A 27,799-nucleotide genomic window follows, 5' to 3' on the forward strand; every position below is an offset into this window, starting at 1 on the left:
ATTTGGGCTTTTTCACTTAGTATTTCTAGTTTTTTCACTTGCAAACAAGAATAGAGAACCAGATGTAGGATGCCACAGCAAAAACCAGAGTGAAAATCTCCGTGCGCCTCTATCCACTGTCCTCTCATAAGCATTCTCTCCATCTCTCTCTCTCTCTCTCTCTCTCTCTCTCTCTCTCAATCAATCAATCAATCAATCAATCAAACACACACACACACACACGGGTGTGTATTTCAAATACTGAAATAATAAGTAGTAAGCATACGTTTAATATACCAATATCCAGCAATTAAAAATATTTAAGTATGACCCAGAGAGAGTGAAAACAAAAGGAAAAAACAGATTTCTTACCAGCATTCTGGGCGGAATGAGTGACTGCAGCATATTGCTGGGTGTCTCTGAATCTGGGCTGGATTTCACATTTTGTAGCTTTGAGGAAATAATATGCAGTTCAGACTCATCACTCAACCCCAGAACCTCAGATAGATGTGTGGGAAATACACTGATGGCCTAAGCAAGAAAATAAAAGCAACCTTTTAAAATTAGAAGTCATTTTGATGGAAGGCAAGAAAAATAGACTGCAAAAAAGTGGGTCTGTTTATTTTCATGAGACAAAACTTTCATGAGAGCTAGCGTTGGCCTCATGCTAGTCACTGGAGGTATAGCTAGTAGAAGAACTTGGTGGGGGCCCCATTTTAAAAGTTTGTAGTAAGTCCTCTAGGAAAAGAGAGGAGGAATGAGCCCCATGTCAGCTGTGAGAGGTTTCCACTGCTGATCTGCTGCGACGGGAGGGCCAGGGATTTCCATGGGAAGAAAATCAGGAGAGGGACTTCCCTGGTGGTCCAGTGGTTGGGACTTCACCTTCCAATGCAGGGGGTGCAGGTTCTATCCCTGGTCAGGGAGCTAAGATCCCCACATGCCTGCCACCAAAAACCAAAACATAAAACAGAAGCAGTATTGTGGCAAATTCAATAAAGACTCTAAAAATGGTCCACATCAAAAAAACTTAAAAAAAAAAAAAAAAGGAAGAAAATCAGGAGACCTGATTCCATTCCCCAGGACACACCCGTTAGGAACTCGGTTTCTTCATCTGTAAAAATGAGAATAATGATTCCCGCTGTACCTTCCTCATAGAATAGAGATGTTACCGAACCAAACTTGGGTCCACTCACCCACGCGCTGTAAAGCCAACCTACTGACGCCAGGTTGTGGTGAAGGAAAGTGCAGCATTTATTGTAAGGCACCAGACAAGGAGTCCAGGGCAGCTAGTGCTCGAGAGGCCCAAACTCCCCAGTGGGTTTCAGAGAAGCATTTTTTTTTTTTTTTTTTTTTTTTTGCGGTATGCGGGCCTCTCACTGTTGTGGCCTCCCCCGTTGCGGAGCACAGGCTCCGGACGCGCAGGCTCAGCGGCCATGGCTCACGGGCCCAGCCGCTCCGCGGCATATGGGATCCTCCCAGACCGGGGCACGAACCCGTATCCCCTGCATCGGCAGGCGGACTCTCAACCACTTGCGCCACCAGGGAGGCCCCAGAGAAGCATTTTTAAAGGCAAGGTGAGGGAGGGATATTGCAGGGTATATGATCAGCTCGTGCACATTTCTCTAATTGTTTGATGGTGAGGTAACAGAGCAGTGTCACAGGGGTTAACATTATCAGTCCTCACCCTCCAGCCGGACTGGGGGCTACATGCTCATGGTCATCATGTAGTTAACTTCTTTCATTTTGTAGGGGCTTTAGTATCTGTAAAGTGACTCAGGAATGTACATCAGATACTGTTACCTGTGTCCTTCTGGGAGGAACTAAAGATTCTGTGACTGCCATATGGCCGATTTACTGTTTAAATTGTTTCCAGTTCTCCTAGCCCAACTGCTATTTTTGTCACTACATGTTCACATCCTTTCAATCATTAATTCTTGAGCCAGGCTTTTTTGGTGTGACTCAGGGGAAGCCTTGGAGACTACATCTTTTCTACAAACAAGAGGCAGGCAGAGGACATGGTGGGGGGGCGGGGTCTGTCCTGGAAAGGCCCCTAGGGTTCTGCTTGGTTACAGAGATACCATATAATATAATATAGTCCACAAATATACAATGGTACTTTTAATATTATTCTAGTCCTGAACTTGGTTGTGACCCTTAGGGCCTCACCCTGGGGCAGAGACCCCCTGTTTCCAGTACCCCTTCTTGTGATACCAAAAATCTGATAGCTTGGCCAAAAGAAAACCCCAAAGGGCATGGCCCCTGGATTTTATATCAGATACTCAAAAGAGTAAATTGACGAGATGAATAGGTAGTGATGATAATAGACCTCTATAGTGGTACTTTGACTTCAAGATATCTTATAGCCATGGACATTCATTCAGCAAAATTTAGCAAGCACCTACTTTGTGCCACGTTTGAGGTATGACACTGGGGTTTTAACTGTGACCTGAGCACACACAGTATCTGCTCTCATAAAGTTAGCAGTCTGGGGAGGGTCGTAGGTAATAATTTAAAAATTGTACTGCTAGGTCAGGGTTATATATTCTTAAGGTGGTGGGAAGAAAGGGTGGAGGGTGAGGCTGGGAAGGTGGCAGGGGCTGGACCACGCAGGCCCCTATAGGCCATGGTGTGGATTTTTGCCTTTAAGAGTCTATGGAGGGGCCTTTTGGTATCATCCTCCGCCTGTTGTGCAGCATTGTAGACACATGTCGGTGCCTCCTTCCTCAGGTGAGACCAGAAGCCCAAGGGCACCCTTATGATTACGCCGTTGCCACAGGCCCAACCAGACCCTCTGGGTAACTGGCCACTCCAGTTCCCAATCCTGTCCCTCAGTTGACATCCCTAAAGCCTGTGCCTGTAGTCGTTGAGCGGGGGTGGGTCGGGGGTATGCTGGCATTTTGTAAAAAAGAAAAAAAAAAAGAGTCTATGGAGTTCTAAGTGGCATGATGGGAGGTGGGGGAGGGGTGGGCGTGAATAGAAGCATTTTCACATTCTGTGTTTGGAAAGGTGTTGATTCCTATGGTGGGGTGGTTTTCAATAGCATTTACTCCATTCATACTTCCCTCTTCTCTGATAATCCCCCTGAATTGAAGCGCTTCAGATTAGTGCAGTGGTTTTCAATGTTAGGAGCACATTTGAATCCCCTGGGGGATTTTTTTTTTTTTTTAAGCATAGACCCATCCCCAGAAATTTGGATTTCATTGGTCTTAGGTGGAGCGTGAACGTGGCTTTTGTTTGTTTGGTCATTTGTGTTCCCCAGGTGATTCTAATGATCAGGTGAGGCTGAGACCCACAGGTACAGAGGAAAGCACAAAACAGGTCCTCAAAGTGTGGTCCCTGGAGCAGCAACATCAGCGTCAGCCGGGAACTTTTCTCAGGCAGATTCTTAGGCCTGATCTCACACTGGCTGAGCCGGTAACCCTGGAACTAGGGCCCAGCAGTCTGTGTTTGAACCAGACCTCTGGGGGTCCTGAGATCCACCTAAGTGTGAGAAGCACACTCTGTCGAAGGTTGCAGGCAAGAGAACCTGGAGTCTGGACCTGGTTCTAGATCTAGTTGTAGAATAGCTCTGTGATGAGGGGAGGGAGGTGCAAATCATTGAACTTCTCTGACCCTCAGTCTCTTCAGCTGTAAAAAGAGTAGGTGGGATTAGGTGAGCTCAAAGGTTAACTATGATGTTAGTCTATCATCTGTGCACACGAAAGCTAACAAAGTCTTTATAATATACTTTTTAAAAATCTGTATTTTGGGGGCTTCCCTGGTGGCGCAGTGGTTGAGAGTCCACCTGCCGATGCAGGGGACATGGGTTTGTGCCCCGGTCCGGGAGGATCCCGCATGCTGCGGAGTGGCTGGGCCTGTGAGCCATGGCCACTGGGCCTGCGCGTCCAGAGCCCGTGCTCCGTAATGGGAGAGGCCACAGCAGTGAGAGGCCCACGTGCTGCAAAAAAAAAAAAAAAAAATCTGTATTTTTATATAACAGAACCAGAACATAATCACTGTAGGGGGCTCAAAATATACATGAAAGAATAAAGAAGAAAATAAATGTCAATTAAAATTTCTCCACCTAGAGAGAACTGTTGCCCCCTCCCCAATTGTTTGGCGTGTTGGAGATATTTTGGTGTTTTTTCTTCTGATATTTTCTGCATGCATCTACTTACAAAACTGAAATCATGGTTCAAGAGCCTCCTTCTCACCTAACATTATATCAGGGGCATATCCCTTCATCACTAAAAGTGATTTTAATCTTTGTTAGTGTCTACCTAACGTATAAACATTACATGTTTATACCATAATGTATTTAACCTTTCCCCTGTCATGGATGTTTAGGCCTTTTCTCATTTCTTGTTATTATGATGATGAATATTTATCTATCTACCTATTAATTCTTTGTCTGAAGACCTCCTTAAGAGAATCCTAGAAATAGAATCATTGGATCAATGCACATGAGGCATTTGATACATTGCCAACTTTCTTCCCCAGCAATGGGCCACTTCTTAAAAACACCACCAGTCTGCTGGCGAGCTGTCCTCATGACACCCTCACCAGCATCGGTAATATTGATTTTCATTTCATATACTGCCACAAGGCAGCAGATGCCTACATCTACAGGGTAGTATTGGTAGCAGGGGTATAGCTCAGGCTTTCAACACCCAAGGGGGGACTCAGACTCAAGAGATGGAAGGGAGAGGGGCCCCAGGAGGACTAGGACTGGGATTGGAATAGTGGGGAGAGACTGTCTTGGGGTTGATGATGACACTTTCAAAAAGCCCTCCTTAAAATGTACCACAGGAATTTACTTGAAGTCTATGGAAGGATTGCAGGTGGATGATAAATCACCTTTTCTATAAATTGGTACTAAAAAGGCAGACTGTTGTGGTCCCCAGAGACCAAGACGTGGGTCTGCCTGAAGCCAGGTGGAGAAGGGGCCTTTGATCAGATGAGCTTCTGAGGTCCCCTATGGATTTAAGATGACTAGATTACTAAAGTCAGAGAAGAGAGAAGGGTTTCCTTTCTTGCACCATCCTGGGCACTTTATACGTACACATGCACCCCAACAGGCTTCGTTTCCCTATGTTTTCCTGCCCAGTGACCCATTCGTGCTTCCTTGTCTTCATCTGACAAACTTCCACTGCCTTCTCGTTACCTGATTCTTTCTTGGATCCAGGATCCTAATCATAGAGACAAAGAAGAGTGAGATGCCATGCATAGAAAATAGAATCCAACCCTTATTTATAAAAAAGGAAAAGGGAAGTGGTGAGCTTATGTCACCATTTATTTATAGCCCCACCTACTTCCAGAAGTATCTTAAGTCATGGCTGCTTTGGCAGAGGACTCAGGGAGAAAAAAAGTCTCCTCTTTAAAAACCAGACCAGGGAGCACCAGCCCTGTGAGTTGTTAACAGGTTAACAATGGGGTAGAGAGTAATTCTGGCATTTAATTCCTGAATATTTTAAAATGTGAACTTTATTTGGATGAGAGGTAGTTTAGAGGGTGGTTAAAAGCATAGATTTACTGTTATACTCAAAAGAACTGGCACAGGTGTTCAAACAAAAGTTTGTTCAAGAATATTCTTAGCAGCACTATTCACAATAGCCAAAAGGTGAAAACAACCCAAATGTACATCAGCTGGAGAATGGATAAACAAAATGTGGCACATCCATACAATGGATTATTATTAAGCAATAAAAAGTAATAAAGTACTGATAGATGCTACAGCATGGATGCATCTCGAAAACAAGCTAACTGAAAGAAACCAGGCACAAGAGACCATAGATTGCATGATTGCATTTACATGAAATATTCAGAATAGGCAAATCCACAGAGAAAGCAGATTAGCCATTGCCAGAGGCTGGAGGGAAAGGGGAATGCTGAGTGACTGCTTAATTGGGTAAAAGGTTTCATTTGGGGTGATGGAAATGTTCTGGAACTAGATAGTGGGAATGATTGCAGAACTTTGTGAATGTACGTAATGCCACTGAATTGCTGAATTATACACTTTTAAATTGTTAAAATGGTAAATTTTATGTTATGCATATTTTATCACACACACACAAAATAAACTTATTCTTGCGGGGCCGGGGGGGGGAAGCATAGACCTAGTCAGTTGTGCCCAGGTTCTAATCTCAGCTCTACCATTTGCCAGCTGTGTGACCTTGGGCAAATCACTTAAACCCTCAGTTCCCATTTCCTCTCAAAGTGGGGGTAACTGTAACAGTTCCTACCTCAGAGGGTTATAACTCTTAAATAAGCCAACATATGCACTTAAGCATATGAGCAATATAAGCATTTGCTTAGCATAATACCTGGCACAGAGGAAGCATGCTGTAAATATTTGTGTTATTAATCTAACCCCGGTATTCTCAACTGGGGGCAGTTTTGCCTCAGGAGAAATTTGGCAGTGTCTGGAAAGGTCTGTGATGTCACAATTGGGGGATGCGACTGGCATCTAATGGGTGGAGGTCAGGGATGCTGCTACCTATCCTACAATGCACAGGACAGCTCCTCCACAACTAAGAATTATCCAGCCCCAAATGTCAGTAGTTCCAGGTGGACAATCCCTGATTTAAACGGGGCATGTAGGGACATGTGTTTCATCTAATGAATATATGAATAAAAATACGTCAGATAGAAATTTTTGTTCGAAAAAGACTGCCAGCCTGTCTCTGTGTATAGACAACATGTGTTAGACTTTGTGAGGATATAAAAGAAACCCAGCCTCAGTCCTGGAGGAGCTTGGATAAGAAGAGCTCTGTGTGTGGAGGGCTGTTTAAGAGGGAAGTTTTTACCAAGAGACTTTTGTCATCATTTTTCCTTTAATAAGAGGTGATCTGGGGTCCTCCACACTTCTCACAATAATGCTTGCTCAAATGCTAACACTTAACAGTTCCCTATAAAGACGCATCTTAAGTGAGTGAACAGTGTCTGTTCACATATCTGAATGTGTCTTGTGTTTGGGTAAATTCTATTGAACAAATATCTGAAAAAGAAATCACTGTCAGACATAAAAATTACTTGTTATAAGTAAAGGCACAGACACACAAAAAATATTAAATCTTCTTGTATTCAACCACCCACACACCAAAAGGTAAAGGAGACCCCTTTTGCCCACTTTCCATTTAAAGAATTATTTTATCAGATTCCAAAACTATATATCCATATACTTAGTCTAGTTTGGATCACAGAATATCTTCTTACACAGAATGACTCGTGATCAAAAGGTCTGTCTTGATTTGCTAGCAGTGAAGTTTGGGAAAGGGACCCTTATTCCTCCTCTCTGTCCTTTTGCCTTTAGGCTAAGTATTGGAAGACTGTGAAAGGCATGCCACACTTTCAGTCAATCCCTGTGCATGGCAGATGTCCTTTAGGACTGGGCGATGGGAAGGAGGGCTAAGGAGTGTGGTGGAGACCATGAGGAGGGCAGACCCCTGGAGGTTCACACCCTTGGAAGCTAAAGCATGGGGATGCATGGGGCAAGAGACCCCACTCCATGCACCACCTTTGCAAACCTTCCTCCATAACTCTGGTTTCCTGTATGTATAAGTGCTTTCAACAGCTTATTTAGTGCTACTATGGCAGGGAATCTTACTGGACCCTCTTGTAGGAGGAAACAAAGGTGAACCAGACATAGAACATGTCACATGGAATTCTCAATATGGCAGACCATAAGACCTGTTATAAATCACTCTAATAAAGTGATAAGTGCAATAAGAAAAATGTGGGGAAAACACTATGGGATTCCAGAGGCAAGTGTTTGCCTACAGTGGGGAGTTTGGTGAAGTCTTTTTGGAGAGGGAGGCATCTGAGTTCGAATGTGAACATTGGTGGATACGTAGGTGTGGAAATGATGCTGGAAAATGCTAAAGGACAGAGCAGACTACCAAGGTGGGAAGTTGACTATGTCGGAGAAGAGGATTTGTGGCATTTGTGGCAGGGAGTATAGGGAAATAAATAAGACGGATAGATTGAGATGAGCTCATGAAAAACCTACATGCTAGGGACGCAGTCAAGCTATGGGGAATCACTGACATTTTCTGAGCAGGGGTGGAGTGGTGACTGGACTAAGGCAGCCGTTGTGCAGCTGTGTATAAGGTGGACTGGAGAGGTATCAAGGGTCTGAGTTATTGTGAGGCAAGAATAGTAAGGAGAGGCCAGACTTGACCAATATTTCAGATAAAGCATTTGGCAAGACGAAGTGAAGGAGGCAGCCCTGCACTGCTTACCTAGGCGCTTCGACATGGGGTTCAGAAGCACGGGTGCTGGATGCAGATGTTTTGGGCTCTAGTCCTGGCTCTGCTGCTTAAACCAACTGCAGGTCCCTGAGATACCTCTTGATGTCATAATCTCTTCATCCACAAAATGGGAATAAAAGTCTTGTCTTACATACACATGAGAAGAGTAAATGAGTAAGTGCACTTAACACATTCTGAATCTCATCTGGCATAACCTAAGTTAATGTGTTCAAAAGCCCAATGTAAAAGTTGGCTGTTATTATTATTGAAAGTAAAAAGAGGATGAAGTGAGAGGATGGACTTCTGAACCGAGTTGGAATGACAGTGATTGCCAGGAATAAAGAATTACACAAGGAAAAGGCTGATCTTTTATTACTCTCCCCAAGGCTGCTTGGAGGCGCTGGAACATGGGGCCACACAGAGGGTGGGTTGAGATTCACGGACAGTCCCATCCACATCATGGTCCAACCATCTATGTTCTTGTTTTCTAGTTCCAAAAGCATTGATCTTACTGTCTGGCACTAGCTGTATTAAACTTTGCCAACAGATTAGGAGTACTCCTAAGACATCTCACTTCTATTAATGCAGAGACCTGGGACCAGAAAACCAGGGTCCCAAGGGAGACCATCCAACAGATGATGCTTTTAAGAGCAAGGAGGGCATTAGCTTGGATCCTAACAGAATTAACACGGAAAAAAATTTTTTAAAGAAAAAAACTATGATGTTTTGGTTTTAGTTAAGGAACCTTGTCTTTGTATGGAGGGAGCTGTTTGTGGTTGGGTCAGGGGAAGATGGAGGTATCCAAAATAAGAGGCAGGATGGGAGCAAGACATCCTGCCTCTTATTTTGAAACTTTGACTGCAGAAACCAGAGCTGAAATGTTATACCATTCTCTTATGCCTCATTCAGTGGTCAGACTGTTCTAATTTAATGCGTGCATAAGAATAAAAATTAAGCTTTCCAGTGCTGGGGCAGATTTTTTTTTAAAAAAAGAGACGCAGGCTTTATCCCCTATAAGATTAAACATTAGGGTTTAAAGGTTTAATCTGCTGGAATTCAGCCCAGGATGGGGTTCAGAGCCCCAGAATAATTGGATACAGCCTCAGGCTTTGAACATCAGAGCTGGTTGGGGGTTGTGTGTGTGTGTGTGTGTGTGCATGTGTGTGTGTGTGCATGTGTGTGAAATATGCTAAGGAGTGTTTGAGGTCTCTCCTTGGCAATGAGCTGTGGCAGGAGGAATAAAGCTGCCTGCCCCTGCCTCCTGCATTGGTTCCTCAGTGGCTAACTGGATACAGCTTCTGGGGGGTGCCATGCCCATGAATGTGTGCTATTGTTCCAGGCACACGTCGGCCTTAAGAAATAGCACGAAACAAAACAGGCCCGTCCTTATTCACATGCAGAGCCCCCTCCATCACTCAAAGCGGCCCTTCCAGGTCACATGCCCGAGGCCTCTGCAGACAGGACACAGCTGCCTCTAATCTGCTGCCTAACATTAGCCGCGGTTCAAAAAACCTGACAGCTCTGAGCTTCCCGAGGCTCCGCAGAGGAAAGTAGAAAGACCTGGGGTCCGGGCACTATGTTCTCCGAGGAACTGTGGCTGGAAAATGAGAAAAAGTGTGCTGTGGTTCGGAAGCCTAAGCAAGGCAGGAAACGCCAGGAGCTGCTGGCCGTGGCCTTGGGGGTGAAGGTGGGAGTCAAAGGCAGCTTTCTTTGGCCCCCTCTCAAACTCTTTGCCTGTCCACAGATCTCCTCCCTGGTCCGAAGGGCCGCCCTCTCACACAACGACAACCACTTCAACTATGAGAAGACACACAACTTTAAGGTAAGGGAGCCTCTGCTTGCTTTCTTCTGTTATAAAAGGGCAGCTGGAGAGCTCCAGCTTTATGTTTTCCACCTGGTCTTTGATTGTAAAGTAACGAGACAGCAAATTCCTCTGCTTTCCACATTTAGTTACTTGCTTTGAATCAAATCAAACGGGAGATTTCAGAAAGCAGTTTTCTTGATGCTGATGCTTAGAAACACCTATATGTATGTTAGCTTAGTTCTGGAGAACTGGGCCCATTTCCTCTTCACATTCCCACGTCTGATGAAAGAAAAACAGAGCATGCCCAATCTTTGGCATTTAGAGATCATCTGGTGAATATCAAGCAGTCCTTCTCCACTGGGAGTAGCAGTAAAGAATATTGTTATCTCTGAGCAAGTGAAAACAGTTGCCCGTTTCACATTTTGTGTTTTGTCGTTTGTTTTCGGGGATGCTAACTCTTTTGGTTTATGTGTAGACAGCTGTGAAAGCAAATGACGACAGGAGATACCATCCAGTCGCTTTTGTCTGTGCTCTGGGTGCAGGGGGCACCCTGGCAGCCTTACCAGTCTCCTTCTGGTCACAGCCTTGGTCCTGCTCACCAGCCCAAACAAAAAGATATGGAGAGCTGGTGGCGGTTTAAGTGGATTTTCCCATGTGAATTTATAAACTGGAAATACTGCTATCTTCATTTCAGACTAGCAGTTGCAGAAACGGCCTGCCGTCAGAAAATTACGCCTCTTTCCTTTGCCCTGATGTGTTTTCCAAGAAGCTCTGGGAGGAGGTTCTGATGCCAAATTGCCTGGCTTGAGATGCCATTGAGTGCAGGAGAGACAGGACAGCGTTAGAGGTTTTACCCCAGCAAATGGGCTGACAGTGTGGAAGCTGGAGAGAGTGGAGATGAGGGATCCAGGAAGAAAAGAAGAGACGGGGGCAGCTTAAATGTAAATTGTATTCTCTTTTACAGACTCGTTTCCCTTAGGGCCAGTAGCCCGAGTAACAACTGGAACTAGATAACCCTTTGTCAGAAGTGACCAGGGAGACCTAGTTTCTTCTGTTGCTTTCCTATCCTTCCTACGGACAGATGTGTGTCTATTAAATATACATTTGTGTTAGTTCGGTCTGTTTGCCCTGCTTCTGTTTTTAGAAAGCAAGCAGCTCAGGCATTTGCATGCTATAATTGACCTGAGGCATGGAATTTATTCAGCTCTCCATATTTAGCATGAGGGTGAAGAATTGCATTAGATAGGTCCTCATCCATGCCAAGGCTTTTGCTATTTCTCTCATCACTGAATAGTGATAGGTCTAATTTGGGGCATCACTGAGTAGAGACAGGTCTAATTTATGTTTGTTTGTTTTTCCTGCGGCACGCGGGTCTCTGTTTGTTGTGGCCTCTCCCGTTGCGGAGCACAGGCTCCAGACGTGCAGGCTCAGCGGCCATGGCTCACGGGCCCAGCCGCTCTGCGGCATGTGGGATCTTCTCGGACCGGGGCACGAACCCGTGTCCCCTGCATTGGCAGGCGGACTCCCAACCACCGCGCCACCAGGGAAGCCCTAATTTATGTTTTTTCTCTTTCCTGTCTTTACCCTAATTTTTTTTTTTTTTTTTTTTTTGCCTTAAGAAAGTATTTTTCTGACTTCTGGCAGAAATCCCTGATTTTTTGCATCCTATAGATGCACTGCCATGAATGGTAGGATGGATCTTGGCCTGGCACATTTTTTTTCCTTCCTCTTGAAAATTCTGATTCTTTTGGCTTTAAGATACAATTGGAATTTTGCCCTACGCAGTTATGTGTTTACATGGGCTAGCTTCTCTCTGTAGATACTCGTCTGAGTTTGTGTGAAAAATACCCAAGTGTATTTAGTTGACTGATAGTTTCAAAACTAATTTCAGTCTTTTTAAATTTTAGATCTCTGCATGGGACATAAACACATTTAAAACAAAAAGTTAGTTGAATCTTACTATCTTAAATAGTTCTGTTGCTAACATGAACTATATTAATTATTTCTCACTAAAAAACACCAACAGCTTTTTAAATGTTTGCTTTAAAAGTCAGTATCTATTAACTATATCTATTAACAATATCTCTTCTAACTTACTGCTATTAAAAGAAGAAAAGGCAGAGAACAGACAGGTTGTTAGAGGGGAATACACAAGCCAGACAGGAGCGTTTCTCTTCCGTGTTTTAAATAGACATCTTTGAGACATAACAGACCCTTGAGTCGCTGTGTCAGTTGACTGTGGCTTTCAATGGTACTGCTCGTGCCACTGTCCTTAAGAATGAGTGGCTGAGGCAGGAGGAGGGGTGGCTCTTTCTGTCACTCCTTTCCCCATCCCCGCCTCATTCAGCCCTCTCCTCACTCCCCAACCAACTTTAAGTGGGACCTCCGCATGGTCTTTAGAAGAACATTCTAAAAGCAGGTCCCTGCTATAAATAGAGCAGTGGGGTTTTAGTAACATGCCACTGACCTAACAGAAGAAAGAAAGGTCTTATCAAAGGCCCCTGACATCTGCTTGGAATCTGTTTTATATCTTAAATTTGCAGTAAGTTTTTATTTATATTAACTTCTAGTAGGCTTTGTTCTGAAACTTTCTTGATTTGTAATTTGGGTTATTATTGGAGGGTATTATGTGTCTGGCATAGAGAAAGTGTTTAAAAAGAACAAGTAATCACATTTTCATGCTTATCAACAAATAAACCTTGCGAGGCCCTGTCTGCACTCTCGCCTAGAGGCCTCCTACCAGAGAGTCAAATCTGCCAGTGGATCTTGATGCCTCACTTCAGAACAGGATTTTCTGCCCCAGTCAGGACTATTCACCGGGTAAAAAGCCCTCTCCTCACTCTCCCCAGGAGCTTCATCACAAGCAATGAATAGATAACCTATAATGAAAAGGATCTGAAAAAGAATACATACATATATATATATATACATATATAATATAATTGAATCACTTTGCTGTACACCTGAAACTAACACATCTTTGTAAATCAGCTATTCTTCAAATTAAAAAAAAAAAAATTCAAGGGCTTTCCTGGTGGGTTCGTGCCCCGGTCCGGGAGGATCCCACGTGCCGCGGAGCATCTGGGCCCGTGAGCCATGGCCGCTGGGCCTGCGCGTCCGGAGCCTGCGCTCCGCAACGGGAGAGGCCACAACAGTGAGAGGCCCGCGTACCGCAAAAAAAAAAAAAAAAAAAAAAAAAAAAAAATTCAATACTTACAATTTTAAAAAAGAGCAATGAATGGAAACTCCTGACACGGTACAGGTTGGAACCCCTCCCGCTGTGCTCTTTGAGAAGGCTCCCTGTCACTGCTCCTGAGGGCATATCTACTGCCCTTGCTTTCCAAACAAAGCGTGTCTAGGAAAAGCTGAAATTCAGCTCTGGAAACAAAAGGTTTCGGAAGCAAATTAAAGTTGCGCCTCATTTCATGCAGTAATTATATACTTTTCAACACTGTATACAAATGCGATTGTTGCTGATTTAAATCCTAAATTCTCAGGATTACTTGTACATACTAGGAGCTAAGAGTAGTTGTTGAAGGAATGATGACATTAGCAGACTGCTCTCTAAAATGAAAACTGTTTGATATATAGAAAAGCCGTTCTGTTATTTAACGTGTTTTATGTCCGCATCTCTCTTTATCCATGGGACTGAAAGAGGCACTCTCCCGTAGGTAGACTAGCTCTCTTTTAGAGGACCTGCCCTAAGAACACCTTATGGCTGAGCCCTGGAACCCTCGAGGACCCTGCAGCCCCATCAGTCTGGATAACTGTCCTTCCTTCCCCACTTAGCACAGGGATGAGGTAGCTGTGGCAGCTTGGTACCCCTGCCCACAGAGTGCTCTTTGGCAAGGAGCTTAATTCTCTGAGCGTCAGTTTCCTCATCTGTAAAATGGGAGTGCTGTAAGGTTTAACGAATACATGTAAATCACTCAAGGTCACTGGCACCCAGTAAGGTTGGCTACTGTTATTACTGTATTCTTCATCTTTTCGTGTCTCTCATTTTTCTTGAGTTTTGATGTTTAGCTTTCTCTGTCTCTGTATTTCTTATTTTCTGCCTTCACTTCTTCCTGTCCTTTTTTTCTATCATCTTTTTCTTCTTCTCAACACGATGTAATTAAAAAATGAAAGAGCATTCCAGGCAGTGCAAAGGACATGAGTCAGAACTTGGAATTAGAAATGAGCCAAGGGTGAACAGGGTACAGGGAAGATACCATCCAAGAGAGAGAGTTGCTCACTGCACATCTAGAGAGTCAGCTGGGGGGGGCGGGTGGCCACAGCCTGCTGACCCATTGGCACTTGGTGCACTTAGCCCACTCACGCTCTCAGCCTTCCCAATCTGCATGTGTGTGTACATCACTCACTCCTTTTCCTGAATTCTCTCCCTCCACCCAGGTACTTCAGGGGCACTCTTCTCTCCCTATATGCAATATGCATGGAGAGCAAAGGTCCAGAAAGTTCTAAACATTAAAGAGCAGACCACCCGATCCCGACCTCACCTGTGTTCCACATCCCACCAATCCCTCCCCCAGCCCTCCCCTGTCCATCTTCCCTTCAAACCTCTTCTATCCCCATCCATCCCTTTCCCACCCTTCTGCCAACTTTACTTTCATCCATAGCATTGATCACCAGCTGACATTGTACACATGTATTTATGTGTTTGCCTTCCCCTTATCAGAAAGAAAGACCCTGCTGGGTGGGGGAAAAGGGGTGGAGATAGAGACTTTTGTCTGTTTTACTTTCTGCAGAAATCCCAGTGTCTCAATCAGGGCCTGGCCCAGAGCCGACTGTCAGTGAATATGTTGACAGGATGTGTAGCAGGTATCTCCTGACCCTGCCTACCTAAGCTTGCACTTTCCCTCCTCACTCCCCGTCCCACAGTTTGCCCTCATTCGGGGCTTGTTGTGCTCGTGTTACTTGTGCTCCAGTCCTTCCAGGGGGTGGGTAGCGGTCCTTGCCAGGGTCACCAACTGTGCTACCCAGTATCTTATATGCAGGCAAGCGGAGGAGACACATGCCCGGTTTACTCCCATTGTCCCAGCTTCCTGTGTGGTGACTCTCAAAAGTGGCCTTGACTGGGCTTACGTTAACGGTTGCCAACTTGCCCTCTTATGTCCCCCACTCTCCATAGACAAGGCTGCGCCTGCAGCGTCCTTTTCCTGCAGTACACCGTGTGCACGTGCGTGCTCGTGCAGCACCTCCCACCCCTAAGATTCTGGGGGCCAGGACAAGAAGTCCAGGAGGCTGAGAGTGTGTGGCAGGGTGTGTCAGCACCACGACCTCCCAGTTTGGGTTTTGTGGCTCCCTGACGGTTTCTATGCCTATCATCAGTTTCTGCATTCTTATCAATCTGGTGGTCATTTGCTTTGCAACAAGCCATATTTGCTTCCCACGTGCAAACCCCTTGCTTTTCCTCATCTTTGTCGGCCTCATAAAATGTGCCAGCACTTCACCCCCAATATCTTGCCCGCCCTGCATTCTCGCGGGCAGGCAGGGGCCCCTGCCTGTCCTGGTCCTGCTTCCGTGTGCCTGGGGAAAAGGGTGGTTGGATTTTGCACCTGCATTTTGGCACAGGCAGAAATCACTTCAGAAATGGTTGTGAGTTTTATTTTGTTTCTTTTGTTTAATAATCAGAAAAGGCTGTTTTGGCAGAAGCAAGTCTGGAAGGAACAATTCAAGGAAAGGCTACCTTCATCACCTTGAATATAAAATGAGGGACTCAAAGTGAGACCGGAATAAATAGGTTTGGAAATACTGGGCTTTACGAAGAAAATAAGGCTTCTGCTCTCAAAGTGCTATGAAGATGAGTCACTTTTATCTACTGTAGCCTGGCTCTCCCGTTATACTTATTAGAAACCCTTTATTTTCAAATAATAGAACCCTTGGAAACCATCTTAAGTGAAATAATAGGCAGGCCTCATGGAGCCCCCCAGGGACTGCTCAGAACTCAGGCAGGGAGGAAGCAGGAACTGGGGGTACACTGGGACCTACTGTCTCCTTCTCTACTCCCTCCCTCCCTCTCTTCCATTCTCTCCCTCCCCCTCCCTTCCCATCATTTCATTGCTTTCTACTCTCATTGTTCTCTCCCTGCACAAAAATATCTTAGTCCATATGGTCTGCAGAATATGGCTGATGATAACTCCCTCGTTTACATATTACAAAGACCAGCCACAAAATCCCAATTCTAAATTTCCAGAGAGAGAATTGGAATAGCCTGACTTAGACCAGGTGTCTACTATGCTCAGATAACTCTGGCCATGGAGGTCACCCCCTCCCCGTAAATACATGGATGGGGCTATAGGATGTCTGGAGGATGGATGGTACCCAGGTTATGTGTGAAAGAAAGGAATCCTCCCAGGTAGATAGCCTGGAGATGTCAGCTGTAATCCTTTCCTCCTTGTTTTGAAGAATTCCACTTAAAGTTTCACATCAAAGTCCAGCTCTTTCCACTGGGTTCTGCTTGAAGGAAGTCATGAAGCTACTCTGAACCTTGATGTTATTATTAATATTAGTATCTGAGAGCCTGGGCATTCTGCAGCACCAGTTAGTCTTGTCGTCTGTTTGGGTATAAGGAAGAGTCTCTGTTCTTTTAGTTCCATCTTTTACAAAGTGTACCCACTGCTGTTGTGCCATTTTGGAGCTAGGACTAGCCCTCAGCAAACCTGGGAAGTAAATGAGGTTTGTGTCTGGCAAACTCTCCACCCTCTTCCCCTGGATTGGTTCTCCTGCCCCCCTTCCATTGCTCCTATCTGCCGAGTTACTCCATGGAACCACCCTGCTGAGACCTGCCAGCCCTAGCTTCTAGATCTCAGCTTCTCCTTCTCCATGTCATCTGGAGGCTTTGCATTCTACAAATTGGCTACACATGAGGGTTAATTTGAACTATCACCTGTTTCCTGACAAAGCAACCTGGTAGGTTGCACGAAAACCCTTTCTTCTGTGATTCACCAAGATTTACTATTACTCCACAGATAGTATGTGCTCATTTTAAAAAGGGCTTGTTCATGAAAATGACAGCTAAATTAATCTAGTAGTCGTGTTTTAAATGAGTCCTCTCGAGACCAGTGGCACGATGCCTTTCTGCAATGGAATTTCATTCATGGCAGGGATTTTGGCCAAGGAGGAAACAAGTTTTGGACAAGGCTCTCACATAGGTGAGTACCTTTTCTGCCTGCCAGGGTCTGACCTAAAGCTTATCTTATACCTCCTTGGCATGTTTTTATGTAAATACTGGGACACTGTCATTGTAAATCCTTTACAAACCAGCAAAGCCCGGTAGAAAGGAAATAGGCTTTGACAGCTAACCCAACAGAGACTCCTTGCTTAGGCCACACACCAGGCAAGTGGCTTGGCCAAGGTGTTCCACAAATGTAAATCATTTACTAACAAGTCTGGCCCATATAGAATGCTTAGTTGTTATTAATTTTATGTTGAGTTTTTTTTATGCCAAAGAACATTTCATTCAAAGGGACTATTCTAAATGACTAAATGGCTGATTCTGGCTTTTTAAGTCTAGAGAAATGCTCCTTTTGTGTTTTGTGGAGAGAAAAAAAAAACACCAGTGATCACTGTACGTATTAGTTGGGTATAAGTTCTAAGAAGAGGTAACTATTTAGACATTCTTTTTTTTATTCAGCAAATACAGACTGAGGGCCAATTATGTGCCAGGCACTGCCTGGTACAAGAAAGATGGTGGTGACATAAGAATGTGAGCTCTTCTCCTGCTAGGTGGTTCTCAACCAGAGCAGTTTTGCTCCCCAGGGGACATTTGGCAATGGAGACATTTCTCATTCTCATGACTGGCATCTAGCAGAGGCCAGGGATGCTGTGAAACATCCTACAAGGCCCAGGACAGTCCCCACCTGAGTTATCGGCCCCAATGTCAGTAGTTCCAAGGCTGAGAAAACTTGCAGTTGACAATGGGGGCCCTGGTGGTCTTTGAGCAGGGAACGATGTTGCTGCTGATGCCCTCATCAACCTGAGAGGAAGTCAGCCAGCATAAGGATATCTCGTTATATGCAATGGGGAGAATCCCAAAAAGCTTTGTGGCAGTCAATGTTTTAGAGATGAAATCCTGTTTTAAATGTACTAGAACAGCTGCTGAATAGACGCATCTGGTGGGGGAGGGCGGGGTCAGTGGTGCCACGGTGGAGAAACCTGGCTGTCCCATGGCATCTGTTCAGCAGGCCTCACAGGAAAACCCAGAGTCTTCAGTCACAGGCCCAGTGATTCCCCTTGGCTATTTCCCTACATCTGAAAAGGTTCACTTCAAGGCCAGTATTTCATCTGATCTTGCAAGAGGGAAAAGTCCAAAGTTTAACCTAATTTCTCACACAAGTTCAATGTCACATGATGATGGGAAATGCAGTCGATTATAGGAAAAACCCTTGGCTGAGATGAGGAGGCCAAGTGCTGCTGACCATCTGGGTGACCGTGAACAAGCCACCTGTCCTCCAGCCGCCCAGGTAACTCTGGGCAAAAGCTAGACTAGATGAGCCCCAAACCCAGAGACTTGTAGCTGAAAATGACTTTAGCCATTTCCAGCCCCTTCTTCTCTGCATAGAAAGGAGCTAAGAAAAAATTGCCTTTGATCCAGAATCCTTTTCATATCGAAGTAAAAGAATGAAGTTCTCATTTTAATAGGAGTAATAAAAATGACAAACTGAGGTGATGTGGTTTTAGTCTCTACCCGTGACTCTCTATCAAGGGTACTTTGGCCCCAAGAGCATACTGGGCAATATCTGGAGACATCTGTGGTTGTTCCAGCTGAGGGGTTGCTACTGGCATCTAGTGGGTAAAGGCCAGGGATACTGCTAACTATCCTACAGTGCACAGAGGCTTATCCAGCCCAAAATGTCAGTAGTACCAAGGTTGAGAAACGCTGATGTATACTGATAAGGAAAAGCAAAATTTCTCAACTGTAACACATCATAAATAGCACTTTCTGTTTCTTATGGTCTAGAACCTGGGCTGAGCAGATTATACACTTGGGCGGTGTCTACACTGACCCATCAAAACATATTTGTTATGAAACCACCAGAGAATACTGCTTTCCAGATTCAGCAGATGTGAGACAAATAACATCCTGCTCACTTAGAAAGAGTCAAGTTGGGGGATACTTGCTAAACGCCTGAGATTTTTCTTGACAACTCTTCTTGCTCTTGTTTTTCCTAAGTGGCTATTCCTGGGCTGTTTGTCAAACAGACTTTATCTCCTGTAATATCATCTTTTTCTCTTTGGTGTGGTTTTTGAATTCCAGGCAGACCAGGCCCAGTATAATAGTCTTGGACAGACATTCTTCCTGTCTGGGGTATTTTCTTCCTGTCTGGGGTATTTTAGTTACTGCCCTAAAGTTTGCAAAATGTTCTTTTTTCTGAAAAGATACTCTTGAAAATCAATAAACTGCAGAGAATGGAAAAAGCTGATCAGTGACTTTTCAAGATATGGGGCATTTCATTGGGAGAGTAAACATAATAACTCAATCCAAAATAAAATGGATCCAGAGAGTGTACCCTCAGCATTTACATATAGCCTACTGTCTAGAGATTGTCCTTGTGAACCCAAAAGAAAATTGAACGATATGTCAGCCGTGAAAATAAACAACGTCGCATCACAAAGCGGAAATTAGGCAATGGACCTAAAATAATGTTTAACTAACTTTACATTCCCTTCTGTCCCCATTTTGCTATATTTCTGGGGAATGTGTATTTGTGAGGACAATAAGTGGAGCTCTGTGCTATTCAGAAATGTCTGCCTGCATTTGTTTGGCTGAAGAAATTAGATGGAAGGCAGTGGGGAAGCACTGATGGGAAAGGCTTTTGGTAAATATGAGCAGGGCCGATAAGCATTAAATGCAATCTTGATATGCTTAGTTATTTTTTAAAATATGACAAAAAGTGAAATTTTAGAAAATCTGTGATTAGTGTATCCTGTATTTGCTGAAGCATCCAGTAGACCAGTTTCCATTTTGTCCGTGTATGGTAAACACTGCAGCTACTCTCCTAATTCCTAAATACTGCATTCTTATTTTTACCCCAAGGCATGTTATTTCCCATGTGATTTCTTCATCCATTGGAGATGTTCCAGATAAGAATTTTGTCACTCCTTTTTTTTTTTTTTTTTTTTTTGGCATGACCTACATGAAAAGAATGCCTTTAAAAAGCCAAACACACCTTCACTGGCCTTTGGTTGTGCTGTTTGCTCTTCTTGGAATGTTCTCCCCGAGTTATCTGCCTCTCCAGGTCAACATCATCAGCTCCCCATCAGCCTAATCTTTCCCAGTCTAGTGAACTCCTATCCATCCTTCAAAAACCCAGTTCAAATATCTCTTTCCCCAGCCTTCTCAGGAAGAATTTATTATTCTCTCCAGTATCCTACCATAGGATAATTATTTATGTTGCCTGTTTATTCTTGTAGATGAGATCCTTGAGTGCAGGAAGGTTTTGCTCCCCTGATCTATTTTGACTTTGTTTTCCAAGGACTAGTATAGTGCCAGGTTAAAAGTAGGCAATCAGCATGTAAGTATTGAATAAATGAGTGAATAATGAGTGGGTGAATGGGTGGATGAACTGGGAAATGGTTCCCCTCTCTGACATCCTTCCCCCACCAATTTGTAATGCCATTTCTGAGATATACCAAGTATCCATATATGTGTGATTTGGTTTCTGATCTTTCCACTCTGTACCACTGGTCTCTTTGTCCATCCTGCATGGTGTTTTACTTTTTTTTTTTAAACTATAGAAGTCTTGATATATAGTCGGATGTGTTTTCTTATGTTCTTCTACTTATTCAAAATTATCGTCGCAATTTCTTTCTGCTCTATTTTTCCATATAGATTGTAGGGTCATCTTGTCAAGTTTTGTGAAAAGCACCATGGAGACTTTGCTTGAAATTGCATTGAATTGAAAGGTTCATTTGGAGGATAATTGACATATTTACAGCATCAAACGTTGCCATACATGAATATAGAATATCTCCTTACTTAAGTCATTAAGTTAATTATTTTATAATTATTTTAGATGATTGCTGATGCTATGAATGAAGTCTTTAATTTTTATGATTTAACAAAATGAGTTATTGCTGATGTATAACGATGCTACTGATTTCTTCTTATTGCTCTTGTATTAAGTAAACTTGATGGCCTTGTTATTTCTTCCAACCATATATGATGTATTTCTTTGTCTTGTTTTATTATGCTGGCTAAAACTCTGAAGGATAATGCCCAAGAGAAGCACTTATAGCAGGCAGCCTTTTCTTTCTGCTGACTCTAAAGGAAATTATTCTAATGTTTTATCTTTAAATGTGATGTTTATTATATGTGTATCATAGATATCTTTAATCAACCATTTTTAGGAGAGTTCCCTCTATTTCTAGTATGCTAATTGCTATTACTATGAACAGGTGTTGAATTTTATTAACTGTTGGTATTCTAATTTTTTAAATGATTATGTGGTTTCTCTCTCTTGTTTTATTATTGTTATGAATTCTAGTAATATGTCAACTACCTTAAATCCCTGAAATAAACCCTCCTCGGTCATGACATTTAAATATAATGCTACACTCAGTAGGATTTTTATATTTATGTTCATAATTGAAATTGATGTATAATTTTACTTTTATGTACCATTCTTGTATGGTTTTTGAATCAAGATTACATTAGCTTCATTATGTGATTGTGGAGGTTTTCTTTTTTTTCCTCTCTGCTCTGCAGTAGTCTGTATTGGCTAGAGATTGTTTTTTAAAAATTCGATTAAACCTAATAAGATCATTTGGGATCAATGACTATTTGAGGGTAGATGTTTTACTGCAGATTTAATTATTTCATGGGTATAATTGAATTTAGGTTTTCTATATTATGTTGAGTCATTTTGATAATTTATATTCTTTAAGAAAATCATCCATTTCATATAACTTTTAATTTTGTGGGTAGAAAGTTAGCATTCTCGAGGTTTTTGTTTTATATCATTACTGCATCTGCATTCACGTCCTCTCTTTTATTGTTTGTGCCGTTTTTCTTGATCAATTGCCCAAGGTTTGCCTAACTTATAAATCTTTTAAAAAATCACCTGTTAGTTTTTTTAATCCTTTTCTTTTCTTTTTCTTTCTATTTCATTATATTCTACAATAATCTTTTTTGTTTCTTTGTTTTACTGTTTGAATCTTCCATATCCTTTTTTTCATCCTGTTTTTCAGTCCTCTGAAATTAGTCATCTTGTTATTGTTTCATAAACAGACTTGATTAGATTGGCCTGTGTTTCCCAGTTTTCTTGCTCACCCTGGCTTCTTGAATCCTGTCCTTTCCCACTAGGTTCAATGTGCTTCTTACAGAACTATATTATCCCTAAGTGTATCTTTGAGTGAGGACCTGTGAGTGGAAACTCTTGGCATTTGTCTGAAAATATCTTTATTTCACCCTTGCTTTTGAATGGTAATTAGCTGTGTATAGAAGTTAGGTTGGCAGTAATTTTCTCTGAGCACTTTGTTGAAATCTGTAATCTACTTGTCTCTTTTATGCAGAGGAGAAGTCTGTTTTCATCCTAATTGCTGTCCTTTCACAAGTAACCTGTTTTTTCAGGATTTTGCTTGTCTCTTTGGTATTCTGCACTTTCACTCTAATCTATATAGGCCTAAATTATTTTTTATTCATCAGGTTTGAGGCTCATTTAGCTTTTCTTAATCTGAGGGTTTTGTGTCTTTTAGCAATTCTGGAAAGATCTCAACTGTTTCTCTTTCTGAATATCGCTTCCGTATATGCCCTTAACCCCATCATCTCTCAGCTTTTCAGGATCATCACTCCTTTGCTTCTCTCTCTTCTGCATCTCCAGTCTCTTCTACCTATTGTATCAATCTCATTGACAAGTCAACATGCCCTAATGTCTCCCATCTTTTATTTAAAAAAAAAAAAATCCTCCCAGGGCCCACCCCATATCTCCTTGGAGCTATCTTTGTTGCTCTGCTGGACATCACCACCAAACTTTTTGATGAATTTGCCTACACATTTCTCTACTTCCGTGCCTCCCAGTTATCCTTCAGTTCCCTCGAGTATGACTTCTGCCCTCAACAATCCAGAGACTGCTCTTGCCAAGGTTGCCAGTGACTTCCATGTGTCTGAATCACAGTTCAGCCCTCATTTAACTGGACCTCTTTCCAGCATTCAACCTGGTTGGCCACTCCTTCCCTAAAACACGCTTCACCTCTTGACTTCTGAAACGCTTTACTCTCTTGGTTCTCTCCAAATGTTGGAGCACCATGGGCTTGGAATTGAGCTCTATTTTCCTCATTTTCTATTCTCTATTGCTAATAGGCTTTTTTATTCCATTCACACGATTTTAAATACCATTTACTTGTCACAGATAGCCAAATGTGTACCTCCAGTTCCACTCCTCCTCTGAGTTATTGAATTGTGTGTGAATTCCTGCTTGACCATAAAACTTGGAATCTCAGCAGCATTTTACCTTAAACTGCTCAAAGCTGAATTCTTGAATTTCTCCCAAAAGAATGTCTTCCATATCTCAGCAAGTGGCATCACTATCCACCCGGTTTCTAAAGCTAGAATCTAGGAGTCACTCTTGATTTCTCTCTCCTTCAAATACCCACATTTATTCTACTGTCAGGTCCTTTAAATTCTATCTTCAAAAGAGAACTCAAATCCATTCACTTTCTGTCTCTTCCTCCAACATCCTGGTCATGGCCTCTATCATTTCCCAACTAGAAACCACTACCCAGTTTATGAATCTTTTCTGCTTTTAACACTCTTGCTTCCATTTTCAACACAGCGGTCAGAACATCTTTTTAAAAAAATCATCTTCCTACTTGAAGTCCTTCAAGAACTTCCTGTTGGACCTAGATTACAACCAAATCCACGCTTGTTAATAAAGCCTTCAAGGCCCTGTCCTACCTTCAACCTCATCCCCATTTCTCTCCCCCTCACTCTGGTGTTCTGGCCACCCTGGCCTTCTAGTCCCTCAGTCACACCAAGCTCTCTTGCTCCTACAGGACCTCCGTAGATTCCTTCTGACTGAAATGCACCCCTCAATGCCCCCACCAGACTGGCTCCTTCTCTTCCTTCAAGCAGCTTGAGATCACCTTTCAAAAGATGACTTCTTGACCCTCATGGATAACACAGGGACCTTTCTTAAATCTCTCTAGTAACAGCCTCATTTTTTCTTTTATAGCCCTTTCCTCAACTTTTCTCTCTCTTTTTTTTAAAGTTATATTATTTACATATTATTTTATCGCTCTTGCAGTTTCAACAGTATATTAGCAATCAACTTTGTTGCCATGATTAACCAGCAGTCCCTTTAGAACACTTCTAGTAAAATATTAAGAAACCTTTGATTGCTGAATTTGTAAAATGTTCAGCTTTCAGTAGGACACTTTACTGAGGAATTCTTTTAGTACCACATTTAATGTGAGTGGGCCTTTCAATGAATCATGGCATTTTGGCTCTGGGAGAATTCAAGTGCTCCCTCGGATGGATTCTCTGCATTCCAGCAAGGGGTGCTTTGTCATATCTTAGTGTCATTTCCTTGCAGCACGATTCTCCATTTTAGTAAAAATAATTCTGAGAGGTTTTTTTCTCCCCCCCCCATCATTTTTCAAAGGAGAAATAGTATAAGGGGGGCAGTTTGCATGTGACAAACTGAAATACCAAAAGACTATTATAACTTAGTTTTATTGCATAGAAACCGTGGTCAGAAGTTGCTCTTTTTGATGGGTTGATTGACTACTTTCTCTGCCTTGACAAATCTGTGAGTGCCATTAGGAGGGAACCAAGCTTGTTTCATTTGTCACTTTATGTATACCCAATTACTAGTATATATAAATAAATAAAGATCTCACAGTGATGCCATTTTTTCTTAAGTAGAGCTCTGATGAACATCTTCCCAAATTGTGACCGTAGTTGTCATTCTGACTATACAGGCCTGTACAGGCCTCCCAGTCTCTTAAAAAAATAATATTGTATGCATGTCTTTTATTTGTTAATGGAGGTTTAAAACTTTGAAAGTCCTTATATGAGCCACACAGTCTCATAATATTTTAATTTTGTAAAAATTCAAGACCTCTTCCCATAAGATTGATGTGCCCCCACATAGACTGCCTGTGATGGTTTCTGGCTTACTTCAACCACATTTGCTTTCAAGGAATCCCCTAGCTCTGCTTCTTGCAGCTCATTGGTCCCAGGGAACATGTATTTTTGTTTTGTTTCATTTTTGTTTTAAATCATGACTTAACACATGGTCCTGTCACAGGTGGACCTGTACCTGAATAATGAGAGATAAGACCATCCTTACTTCATGATGTTCAAAATATTTCACAACTGACTTGGCCACCAACCAATGAGACTGGCACCTTGGCCAATCAGAAGGGACTTTCAACCTACACACACCCAGAGGCCACACCGGGGCCTGCTGAATACAGACACCTCTCTGGGGAAGGCAATTCTATAGACCCTATTGGTAGCCTTCATTTTCAGCCAACTCCCTCACTTCTTAAAATGCCTTTTCTGAAAGTGGCTTAAAGCCTTGGAACCTTCTAATTTTCCCATAGTCATGCCTTATTTATACCTACCTGGATATTCTATAGATAGGGCAACTTTGGTCAAAAGGCCACAGTAACTGAGGTCTGCCTTCCAGAACTTGCTGAGCTAAATGCAGGTTATAGCAACCAGCTCAGGCTCTCTTGGGTTTTTCCATACAGTACCTTGTTTGGGGTAGGGAGAGTCTCATTCCTTAGCTGATGGCATGGCCCTGTCCTCTTACTGTTTCTCCACATTCCTTTCTGGCTCTGGTGTGGGGCGTGGAGGCTCAGTGGAGGATTTTCAGAAATCAAAGCACATCTCTGTTTTTTCCAGGTCTGTTCGCAACTCATCCCCACTGGAAAGAAACCGCCCAGTGAGGGATGCTTACTCCCACTCAGGCCTTTGTTTCTTGGCGTCATCTATTCGTTTCACGTCCAAGGCCACCTGCCTCCAGGTGACTGACTTCTCTAACACTTTTCTTCATCTTGGCTCACAGGTCCACACGTTCCGAGGCCCGCACTGGTGTGAATACTGCGCCAACTTCATGTGGGGGCTTATTGCCCAAGGAGTCCGATGCTCAGGTAGGCACAGAGCTTTCCTTCCCCTTTTCCATTTACATCAAGTGCCGCAGTGATGAGCTGGAGGGCATCTCTCCAGAGCGGGGAAATAGGCCCAGATTAGCTCAGAAGTCTAGCTTTCTGGAAGATTCAAGGCATCTCTGTGCTTAATGGAGAAACTCCTCTAGGTGTTTGCTAGAATGAAAAGGAATATCTCTGTTTATACAAGAAAAGAAAAAAATCCAGGGGAGTATATTTTCTTAGGCACCTACCTGCCATCCAAACTAGGTAGCTGTCCTTAAAAGAAAAAACTAAATCAATTCCAATGGAATTGCATAGATAGAAAAGTTACATTGCTTTCCCATCTTCTATTTGTCATGCCATTTAGCCTCACCAGTGAACCTTCGGGGAGATGCAATTATTCTCCCCATTAAATAGATGAAGAAACTGAGCCTTACTGATAATCATTAATTGCCCCTAGCCACATAGTAAGGGGTGGAACATTAATTTGGCTCCAGAGCCCATCATGCCTAGTATTTTTCTGCCATCAGATTAGCAGTGAAAATACACACCTTGATTTGATATCACATATTTTCAAAGTTCTTTGAAACCCTAGGTGTTTTTCCACCTAGAACTAGACACACACACCCATTGCTAAGAGCACACAGCACATCTTATTAAGATACATCTAACAAAACAGCAAAGAATTGCCAAATTAATGTGTAACCAGGCTTCCTAATTCATCATGCCATGCTTTTTCTGGCAAATAGTTCCAGCCGGGAGCAAGAATAGCCTCCTGTGATATATTGACTGGGTTTCCACTGACAGCATGACTGATTTCTTTCTTGCTAGGGTATGATTTTAAAAAATAATCCTTATGCAGCATTTAAAATAAGCTAATGAAACTACATTAAGATGATCTGTTTCCTACAAATGAACTTATTTACAAAAAGAAACAGACTCACAGACATAGAAAACAAACTTACGTTTACCAAAGGGGAAAGGTGGCGGGGGAGATAAATTAGGAATTTGGGAGCAACATATACACACTACTATATGTAAAATAGATAAACAAGAAGGACCTACTGTGTAGCACAGGGAACTCTACTCAATATTTTGTAATAACCTATATGGGAAAAGAATCTGAAAAAGATAGATATGTAACTGATCACTTTGCTGTATACCTGAAACTAACACAACACTGTAAACCAACTATACTTCAATAAAAATTTTTAAAATTAAAATTAAAAATGATGATCTATTTCCCCATACTGCCCATTTTGATTCACAGGATCATGGGACCTTAAATCCTTTCTCTGCCTGGAAAGGGCTATTTCAGCTTCTACTATATAAATATAGCAATCACCTATGGTGATACCTGGATGGGTCCAGGAGTGCTCGTGTATGTCAATTCCTCTACCTGCCCCCATCCCAGATCCATGAGGCAAGCAGTAAATGTAGGTTTGGAGGCAGACTCTCCAGAAATGATCTAGATACCCCTGATTACCACAAAAGTTACAAAGTACCTCACAGTTCAACCACTGAGCAAAGTGGTGGAATATGTGAATTACTCAGTGGTCATTAGTTCAACCTGTTCAGATTATACCTACCAAAAATATCCCTAATTGCTTCTATTATCCAATTTCAGCAGGAAACTGGTCCAAAGTCAATATTATGAGAATAAAACTCTGGGATTCAGATTAGCTGTGAACAG

The 27,799-nt window shown here is 42.7% G+C and overlaps 1 protein-coding gene across 6 annotated transcripts in view; it reads left to right on the top strand.

Annotated features, from left to right (window-relative positions):
- CHN2 (chimerin 2) overlaps positions 1-27,799 on the top strand; it is a 340,775-nt gene that overhangs the window by 284,584 nt on the left and 28,392 nt on the right. For 4 of the 6 annotated variants that reach the window (XM_060107857.1, XM_060107860.1, XM_060107859.1 and 1 more), the window contains exons 1-2: positions 9,784-10,029; positions 26,025-26,109. In XM_060107857.1, the coding sequence (XP_059963840.1) occupies positions 9,784-10,029; positions 26,025-26,109 (331 nt within the window). Of the gene's footprint in view, positions 1-9,783; positions 10,030-26,024; positions 26,110-27,799 lie in introns of those variants that run through there. The other 2 variants (XM_060107863.1, XM_060107861.1) reach the window with 2 other exon arrangements.

The sequence above is a fragment of the Mesoplodon densirostris genome, chromosome 9 (genome assembly GCF_025265405.1).
Source record: "Mesoplodon densirostris isolate mMesDen1 chromosome 9, mMesDen1 primary haplotype, whole genome shotgun sequence".
In the NCBI taxonomy this organism is placed as follows: Eukaryota; Metazoa; Chordata; class Mammalia; order Artiodactyla; family Ziphiidae; genus Mesoplodon; species Mesoplodon densirostris.